Source organism: Vigna radiata, chromosome 4, assembly GCF_000741045.1.
Source record: "Vigna radiata var. radiata cultivar VC1973A chromosome 4, Vradiata_ver6, whole genome shotgun sequence".
NCBI lineage: Eukaryota > Viridiplantae > Streptophyta > Magnoliopsida > Fabales > Fabaceae > Vigna > Vigna radiata.
This window is the reverse complement of record NC_028354.1, coordinates 11,295,927-11,306,212: the sequence shown is the minus strand read 5'-3', so window position 1 is coordinate 11,306,212 and position 10,286 is coordinate 11,295,927. Positions and strand designations below refer to the sequence as shown.

The 10,286-nt window shown below is 34.1% G+C and overlaps 1 protein-coding gene across 1 annotated transcript; it reads right to left on the bottom strand.

Moving 5' to 3' along the window:
• Positions 1 to 3,137: 3,137 nt before the first annotated feature.
• On the bottom strand, positions 3,138 to 9,848 carry LOC106759401 (probable protein S-acyltransferase 7). Its single transcript, XM_014642559.2, has 5 exons — positions 9,370 to 9,848; positions 7,664 to 7,846; positions 5,276 to 5,572; positions 4,259 to 4,492; positions 3,138 to 4,168 (listed from the first exon to the last, which is right to left on the bottom strand). The coding sequence occupies exons 1-5, from the start codon at positions 9,454 to 9,456 to the stop codon at positions 3,662 to 3,664; spliced, it is 1,308 nt and encodes a 435-aa protein (XP_014498045.1). The 5' UTR covers positions 9,457 to 9,848; the 3' UTR covers positions 3,138 to 3,661.
• Positions 9,849 to 10,286: the final 438 nt, after the last annotated feature.

Genomic DNA, 10,286 nt, shown 5'->3' with positions numbered 1-10,286 from the left:
ATATATATATATATATATATATATATATATATATATATATATATATATATATATATATATATATATATATATATATATATAAACATCAAAATAAGTTTATAATATAGAAATTAAGTTTTATTTAAGTGAAAACAAAATTTCACTTTGAAACATAGAAGAAAAAAGGTACATAAAATCTATCATCAAGCAGAATAAACTAAATCCGTTAATGAAAAAGTAATCCATAACCGAAAGTAAAAAAAGTAATTATAATTGAATGAGCTCACAATTAATTAATAAATAAAAGTGAAATTAAATGAATAATTATATGGAATGAGCAAAGGAAACCGTCTTTTTCATTTGTTTTCGAAAAAGGTTGTAAAAAAAGTAAGAATACTATTTATACTTTTCAAAATTCATTTGATGTATTATTAGTCGGTAAGTTTTATCTTATCTTTGCTTCCATCATATCTGTTAGATTGAAAAGTACATATAAGTCTTGAGTTGATTTTCCTTGAACATACTCTCTCTCTTTGCCTTTTTTTTTTTTCTCTTATTTCCTTTCTCTGTTTTTCATCTTTTCTATATTTATACTGTAATCATCCTTCTATATATTTTTTTAAGAACAACTTTGTTATTTTCAGTCGATCTTCTTTATATAAGTTATTTTAAAAGATGATTCGTTGGATGCGTAATTGATTTTTTCATAAGAGTAAATATATTTTAATTAATAAATCAAATTTTTGTCTTTTCGTTAGAGGTACATAAAAGAAAAATGTACATTAAATTTATCAGTCAACCAAATTGATTATGAAAATAATACATAATCCGAGAGTAGAAAAAAAATTAGAATCAGATAAAATCGCAATTAATTAATAAATAAAAGTGAAATTAAATGAATAATTATATGGAATGAGTAAAAGAAATAAGTCTTTTTATTTGTTTTTGAAAAACATTGTAAGAAAAAGTAAGAATACTAGTGATACTTTTCAAAATTCATTTGATGTATTATCAGTGGATGAGTTATATATAAATTATGGTTTACATTTAATTTTAAACATAAAATGAAGATTGGAATTATTCTAAAAAAAACATTAATGTATAATAATACTGGTTAATAATATGAATGCCATAATATAAAATAAAATGATAAATGGATGGGAAGAGAAAAAAGAAATATATGAGGCTAGGAGGGCAGCTAAGTTAGCAGTGAAATCCTCTTATCTTATTGTCGTGTTTCAAAAACGCGATAAAAAAACATCTTCTGTATTTCCTTCCGGTGGATCATGTTACTCTGCATATTCTAGCTTCCTTCCACTTATTTACCATTAGAGTCCCACAACGTATAGTTTATTAAAAGCTTAGTGTTTATAAAGATGCAGACGGCAAGTTGAGTTGTTTATTCGGGGACATTCTATAAAATTGGAACGATATAGAGAAGATTAGTATGCCCCTATGCAAGGATGTCACACACAAATTGAGAAATGATCCAATTTTTTTTTTCTTTTTCAATTCAGGTTAGTTTTTTGTAATTTTTTATTTTAGTCTGGAGTATATTATTGTTGGTAAGGCATAATTATAAGAAGTTACATCACAGATATTGAAATATATTCTTCAGGTTTGTATGATTTGAAGAAATGAGTGTCTCTTCAGTGGGGATGAGGTCCAGACAACACACCATGTTTGCGATGAGATGCAACAAAAAAAATAAATCCATCTCTTTCCCAACATATTTCCTTTCAACTTTTCATAATCAAAATAAATAATCCCATGAAATCATCTTCAGATTGCAAGCAAAAAGAAACTAGTTGGACAGGAACTATTCACCATGCAAACAACTGATATAGTCCCACATTGAAAGAGCTATGAAAAGAAAGTACGTTTATAAAGGACCAGCTGACATTCATGGCCACGACCTTACTTGAACAGGATCTGTTCTATAGGTTCGTACCTCTGTATCCTTAAGTTCTAAGGAGACAGGAACTGAAGTCTGGTGGATGAACTATGACCCTGTGATCAGAGCGTGATTAACGGTAGTGTGGGCTTTGTTTCTGGACGAGACCCATCACCAGCTGTAGAGGATCGTTCCCTGACTTTACAAGCTGGGGATGGTCGCAGGGTTGTCTGACAGACTCCCTTTCAAATCTTTTTTTATTCCCTGCCACATACCAAGTTCTTGCTTTATGATGTTTGTGGCAGAACATATTCAGAACTAACGAATTCTCCTAAGGAACATAACCTACAGCCAGCAGTAGAGCAGTTTTAAACTCTTCATGCTACCTTCAATACCTCAATCCTTAACACAAACGCATTCTTCATCTCCAGATTATGACAAGGGTACAGCGGAAGACATGTTTAATTAATTCCAGAAACTTATAAGCACCTATATATATATATTTTCTCAATGGATGAATAGTAGGAAGTGAATAGGTTTCTAGATACATATTTCAAATGTATCTCCATTTTACTAGTCCAAATGATTGTCTATGATTAAATGATCAAAGTTCAAAATGTCTTCCAAATTTCACAACTCAACATGTTGGAGGCACATTAACTTGTATCAAACTAAATACCTTCATAGATAAAGAATCATAAGAGATTTTCTGTCAAAGGAAAATGAGTAACACTAACTAAAGTTTTAGTTAAACGGAAGCATTTCAAAGGATGTTACATGGGACTACCAGAATGACTTAGAAGAAGAAATATGTCATGTTCAATCCTTAAAGATAAAATAAAAGGGGAGGGAAACGAGGATGTTTGTTATGATATTTCAACAAAAATATGTGACTTAATTAGGACCAAAATGAATATTTATTTGTCTAAAATTGTAAAGATACATAAGTTGTTGATCTCAGTTATCTCTATACAAATATATGTGAGAGTTATAGTTTTTGAAGTTTAATTATTTGCTATACCTTTCTCCTTTTTTCATCTTAACTCTTTTATCACTAAAGGGTCTACATTCTCCACCTCAATCAAATTGAACATGTTTAACATTGGAATTAAGTTGTAACTCAACCATTGGTTTAAATGTTTGGAAAATAATCAACGTTTCATAACAGTACAAGCAGGAATTGATCTAAGTTTTATTATTTAAACAATCCCTTTTCAACAATTAATCCTGACAGATAACTGATTGAAAAGAATAATAAAAACTCTTTGTTTTTCAAGCCATGGATTGTATTTGTAACACAGGCATTATGGAATTATACATGGTATGCAATGTTCCTACTTATAAGTAGAATGGCAAGAGCACTAAAGTGGTAACAAAGAGTAAAGATTTATGTCATGACAAATCTGTCTCATTAAGCTTCTCATCCTAACACACCAACTACATTTAACTCAAGCATCAAGATAAGTTAGAACAATTCCCCTTGGTCCATCATTGATTTCCTCCAGGATATTTCATGTCACTAGCCTTCAGCCACCGAGAGATAGAGAGCTGCAGCAACTTCCACAGGTGCAAAGGCTAATTAATTGCATAATACAACTTCAAGCAACACCAAACAATTTCTTCTTAGAAGCAGAATGCCTAAAAAAACACTAACAAACACCTTGCAAATGCCTACATCCCCATATTGCACATGATTTTGGCGTAGACTTACCACATGAACAATGTAATATTTTCTTTTATCATGACTGTAAAATCAAATCTTCCAGGTCCCTTGGCCATGCTATTTGGCTACACACGACGATTGTCAAGTGTCAAACTACTACTGCTGTCTCCGCCGACACGGTTTGGCTCCCCAACCCTGGTTGCCAAAGCCAAAACTTCAGGGGACATTTCCCAGCTTCCACTTTTTCTTCCCCAGCTAGATCGCCGAGGATGCATTCCAGCACGGTCTGTGTCATCAACCGTCGTCCTGATTTCAGGAGACAATTCACCATCCTTTACAGCCACACGGTCATTGCTCAATTGAGCTTCAGAGTCCTCAATTCCAGCACCCATGTCCCATACTGTTTTTCTTCCCATTTCTATGTCCTCCCCAACTTTCCCCATGTTTTGGTTCATATAGCCTCCACCCACTGATCGAGTGGGTAATGCTGGTTCTTTTGGCACTGTTGCCCTGAAATTGTTCTTTGACGGGGGAATGCTGATGCAGAATATCTCTTTGAAATTATTCAATACTCCTTTGTTATATGGATTGGCTCGCCGATCATATCGGTATCTGAAGTTTTCATAAGTAGTCTGCAAAAGTAAAGGAGCCAACATCATGCTGTACAAATCTGAAAACTAGCTTACATCTAAAGCATGTGGATTAAAAAGAGCAGTGCTTACCTGATTGGTACTAATCAAATATAAATGGAAGGCAGTGAGGCCTCCTACAAACCACATTGATATGAAGGTGTAAATTATTAACACTATGGAGGCTGGAGTTTTTATCATTGCCTTCCAAATTGTTTTCTCTTCTGCCGCCATAATTCTTACAATATAGACCCAGCAAAATGCAAAAACATATATACAGAGTAGCGTAGTTGAGAAGACAAACATGAAGAAGAACCGATAATTACGCTGCATAAGAATGTGCAAACAATTATATTCAAGAATGACACAAAACAAATGATAACTGAAAAGTAATCCCGTGGAGGAACTCATAAAAAATGAACACAAATTCAAGCTGCAAACTTAAGAAAAAATACGGCTGAAGCACCAATGAAGAAGAAAAATGGCAGAGGGGATATGGAGTCTTAATTCAGTTAAAGAGGGGCTATTGTTTTTAGTTTATTGGAGGCAAGGGTAGCACTCCTCTCTAATAGCAATAAATCACACATCGCTTGTCACCATTTGCAACATGGTCTGAACCAAAGAATAGGAAAATTAGCCTATATTCCCTGTAATAGATTTGTCTGATCAGTTTATGAGGCACGAAACTATAGAGGATACAATTTGAAGAGAGAATTTCCATGACAGGACAGAAATTTGATAGGTTCACTAGTTAAGAGAGTTCCTGTTAAAGAGAATCTGGTCTCTTAAATACCTAACACTGTTTAAAGATCACCCACCAAGCTAACACTTTATTTATAGCTAGATTATATCATGAATTAACAACTATAATAAACTTGAAAGTAAAATTAAACTGAAGTTAGATTGAATTTAATAAATTTATAAAATGAGTTTTCTCAGAAGAAACCATGTATAAAATGCAATTATTATGAACAATTCAATAAGTTCAAAGCTGACTAAGAAAAGTCTGTCACAATTAATAACGAGATCAAGTCACTGTTCCCCCAAAACATTCTGGGAATAAAAAGAAAAAGAAAACACTTAGGTTCGGAGACAACAGATCCAACTTACCAGTCCAATACACTGTCCAACCCAAGGACAGTGATGATCAAACCTTTCCACACAATTATTACAGATCGAGCAGTGTGAGCAACGAGGAGGTCTGTAGAGCATGCAAGTATCACAATATTTGATCTTAATAGGGATGCCATTGACCTCAACCTCCTTAAACCGAGGCAACCGCAGTTGAGGAGTCTGACCAGCACCAACATCTAGATTACTGTCCAAACCTTCTGGCTCCGGAGGATGTGCATTGCGTGGAATTATGCCTGGATCTCGGCCAGACGTTAACAAAAGAAGAACTAAGACCTGAAAAGATTGTAGCATCAGCATAGGTTGGACAGAACATATTTTAGGTGCAAACTATGATAAATTAGTGATATGCCTCTATCACATGACATAAGTACCAAACATCAAATAAGTAATAAAAAAGTTGATTGCTGGAAACAAAGCATATCACTTTGGTAACTAGTAAGCCAGACATGAACATAAAGAACTAGAATCTAGGTGTAGGTCTGTAGCATATCAAATTCACCGTTTGTTGGAGCCTAACAAGTTTATGGGCTGAAAGAGCCATTGGTCCATGAAGGGCATCTCATGTTACACCTAAGGTATGGATGGTTTATGAGCGCAAAAGAAGAGAAATCCTGAAGCTGAGGTGGCAAGAGTAAGTGGAGAGGTTGTTACATAAGAGAGCTAGTATAGAAGAGAGGTTGTTAGACGTTGTAGAGTATTTTTTGTTATTTAGTCTGATGAGGCAAAAGGGGAGAGGGTGATCATGTGATTTTCTGTTATAGGAGCTATCCTCTGGACAATTGGAGGTTTCCTCCTTTTGTAGTTTCCTTTTAATTGCAAATAACATCCAATTTACAGCACCTTCATTTTCTCTGTTCACTTTTATCACTATATTTTTTGGTTTGTAACTCCTTTCAAAATAAATTCTTCGCATGTCAGAAATAATATTTTCACCTAACAAAAAGCACCATCTGATAGACTTCTTTGGTCAAGAAGTCTATCTTTCTCTCAAAACAGCACACACCCACACAGAATACTGGACAACAACAGTACTGAATATTATTCTGATGAACAAGAATACAAATGTACAGCACCCAACTCTCAAGGGAGCACTCTCCCTCCTCAGGAACAAGCTCCTGTCAATACAACTAATATCAAAAACTCCCCTCTACCAGACCCCCCTTGCCTTCTTATAAAGGCAACCCACTTCTATTTTCTCTTTCTCCTTTCATAAACCTTTAATGCCCTATCGCAAAGTTGTAGATGTATTATGGTATTACCATTGCAAACCACAGTCTAAACTATAATCAAGTCATTGATGCATCTACAGTCCACCACCATAAGACTAGACTAAATGACATATTACACAATTTTCTTGATAGAATGTCGCTATTTTTTAATACCAAGTGAATCCATTATCTAAGCTAGAAGACAAATGAAAAGAATCACACAAAAGGAAAAGGTGTACAAGCATAAAATTTTCTTTTCAATGAACAGACCAAAGAAAATGGAGATTTGAAGAAACTTTGAAACACATGGAAGCTCCCTCAGAATCCCAAAACTGCCTCTAAAAATCTTTCTTTTAAATTTCATTTCACACAGGTCATGGTCATGGCCAGATTACATATGGAGTAGGCTTCTATGTGTGTGTGTGCCATCAATCTTTGATGTTTGTGCCTATAGCTAGGAGAACTTGTTTTGATAAGTTTATTGCAGAAGCAAGGGGCGCAAAGTTTTATGACAACACACTACATATGCTTTCATTTGGTGCCTCGAATTAAAGCAAAATACACACATCCAAGGGGAAGTCTAAATCCAATAGAGTATTATGGGGTGCCTAAGTCCCACATTGACTAGTATAGGAAGCTTGGTAGAGCATTTAGTGCTTGGCTTTCTCCCTTTAATAGCTAGCCTTTGATTTGAGAGTGAATTTCCAAAGTGTTTGAGTGTTTATCAACTGGTGCTGATTGTCAATATCTCGAAAGAGTTGCACTCACAATAGCTATGAAACAAGCGTTTGCAAAAGTCTTCTAAAAGATTACTATTTGCAACATTAGGAAGGATGTCCTTCCCTCCCTTAATAAAGTATTGTCTTTGGTCTAAAAGGAGGACAACAATCCATGATGTTTGGCTTTAACATGGACCCAACTTCATCATTACAATTAGGATGCAGTATTTCATTGACAAATGAAGATATGAAAAATTAACGATGTTAAAAACATGCAGTATTTCATTGACAAATCAACCAAATCAGTTCACTTCAATCAAGTGTGAGAGGTTGAATATAGAGGAATGCTTCTTATGATTCTAATCATAGAAGATTACCAACACAGTAGAAAGACATACAGAGAAAGAAAATATCGTACATGAGAGAAAAAGACTCACATAAATTGTGAATACAACGGCGACAGCCATTATGGATATCCCCCAGTGGTCAGAAAAAGCATCCATCAGTTTTCTGGCAACAAAGACACAGAAAACTGCGACAGGAGCAACAATAAGAAAAATTGTCAGCGCCAGTGATCTCACATCTGGTCCAAATATGAACCTTCCCTGAAGAAAAAATTTCTGCAAGAAAATAATTAAAACAATGATTAAGCACCCTCATAGTAATAAAATGAATTGATCCTGTAACATATTTTTCAAATCACAATGCAATAATATTTTTTTTTATTCCTTATTAAGTACAGCAAACAAGCTACAAAATGAATGTTGAACAATAAGTACATCAAGACTCCACACCTCACAGATCAAAGGTGAAAAGAAGGTAGATCATATCATGTAGAGACTCGAAGGCTAGTGTTTTTCATAATCAATTTGGAGAGACCATCAGAACATTGCTGCCTCAATGATTTCCCTATACCTTACACCTATTCTTTGAGTTTGGTTGAGATTAGAGAGGAAATAGCACAGTAGTTCATAGAGTATAATGTTTTGATTCGTTCTACTTTGCTTACTTCTTAAGTATATAATAATCATCCAATATGACACAGACTTATTAAAATAACATGAAACATAAATTATTTAAATTAATTTTGGTTCTGAAAATTTAACAGATCTCCGGTGACTTTCTTTCCAAACACATCCTAAAAGTGAAGTGCTTGTGATTCTCCGCAGCATAATTTTAGGAGGTAAAGAAACTGCGAGAAGCAACTAAAACTAGGGAAGCTAGTAATGAATCGACCTAGTAGCTTGTACCTAAGATTTCTTGTACCCCATGTTATGCTTTAATATTTTATTTTAAATATATATATATATATATATATATATATATGTGTGTGTGTGTGTGTAGGCGTATTTATCTATTTATGTCTCTATCTATAAGTAAAGATTCTCTACAGTTTTTAAAAAATGCAAAAACTCTGATCCGTTCCCTTTTTTTTTTCCAGAGCAAATGAAGTTTTGGAACAGTTTCACTAAGACTGTAACACTTAATAAAGCAACACAAAAGTCCAATCAATACTCAGTTCTAACATTGTACTGGAAACCAATCAGCTTAAACCTAACACATCAATCGGACAAAGGAGACCAGTTGATGTGGTTTCTGGGTTACCATCACTTGTCATTTCACTAACACTGCTTCAGAACCTGATAGTAAACCATCCACACAAAATTCATCTCAAAGTCAGCACATAACAACTAGAACCTCTTCCAAATAGTAACGCTCCTAGCCCAAAAAACCAATACCAGTACAATTAAATCCACACAAAGAAAAGACCACAATAACAACCACCAATAATAGATAAGCTACCAAAATTTGAGATGCATACAAGCACTTGCAAAAAGGGAATTTTCTGAGAGTAGTGACACCCCCAATTAACAAATTCCACCAACAATCTCCTTTTCCTTAGAAAAAAAAAAACTGTGAAAATTGACGACTTCAATATAGTTGCTTAGGTGATTTTCATGCTGCTCTGAAGTCAGAATAGGAGTTTGACCTTCCTAATCTAATTCATATTGAACTTTAATAAAATTTTATTGTGACGATTGCCAAGTTAAATGAAAAACAGCAGCACAAGTATTTTAAAAGTACTGCATCCAAGTCTTGTTGAAGCAAGTAACCAAAAATACAAGTAGGAAGTGAAACTTACATTGCTACCCTTCCAAGCTTGGTAGACCCGCAAATCGCCGGATCCCGACACCTGATCGGAGCGCTGCGGCGGAGGCACGACGTACATATCGTCGAGGCAGGAGTTCTCAGAAAAGCTCTCTCAGTTGCAGTGATTTCAGAAATTGATTACCCAAAACGGGAAAGCGAAGAAGAAAAGGCCAAAACTTGAAGGGTCTCTAGGGTCGGAAATGGAGGGCCATGGGCAAATCCAGAGACCCTTTTGGACAAAGTTTCCGGCGAGTTCAACGGGTCGGGTCGGGTTAGCGACAAGGCATGAGGAGGTGGTTCAGTGCAATGCAATGCAATGCAAGTAAGGGTTTTTCTTTTACTTTTTGTCAATTTATTTCTCTCTCTAATGTGATGATTGTTGTGTGTTGTGAAGTGTGATGTGTGTGTGAGCTGGTTTTGGTGAATAGCACTAGCAACAGGATTCTTCCCTCTTTGACAACTACTGGGTCACTCTATGTCTCTCTGTATTAGAAAACATAGTGTAAGTTTCCGAGTAATATTTATTTTTTATTATTTCTTTATATTTAATTATTGGATCAATCAATATCTGAATTTAACATCGTCACATTTACAAGTTTATAATTAATATTTTTATTTCTAAATTTAGTGTTTTCATCTCCATGTTTTACAAAAAAAAACTATATATTATAAATCTAATGTTTAGAGTTTAACTTTGTTTTGAATTTACTTTTAGCTAGTTAGAATATTGTAATATTGAAATGGACAATGATATTTAGACAATATTTTTTTGACAATATTTAAATATTATTTACGTGTTATTATGTGATTGGTCTAAAATTACTTCACAATCAATAATAATAATCATAAATACCATTATGAACCAATCACATAATGACAAATAAATAATATTCAAATGTTGTAAAAAAA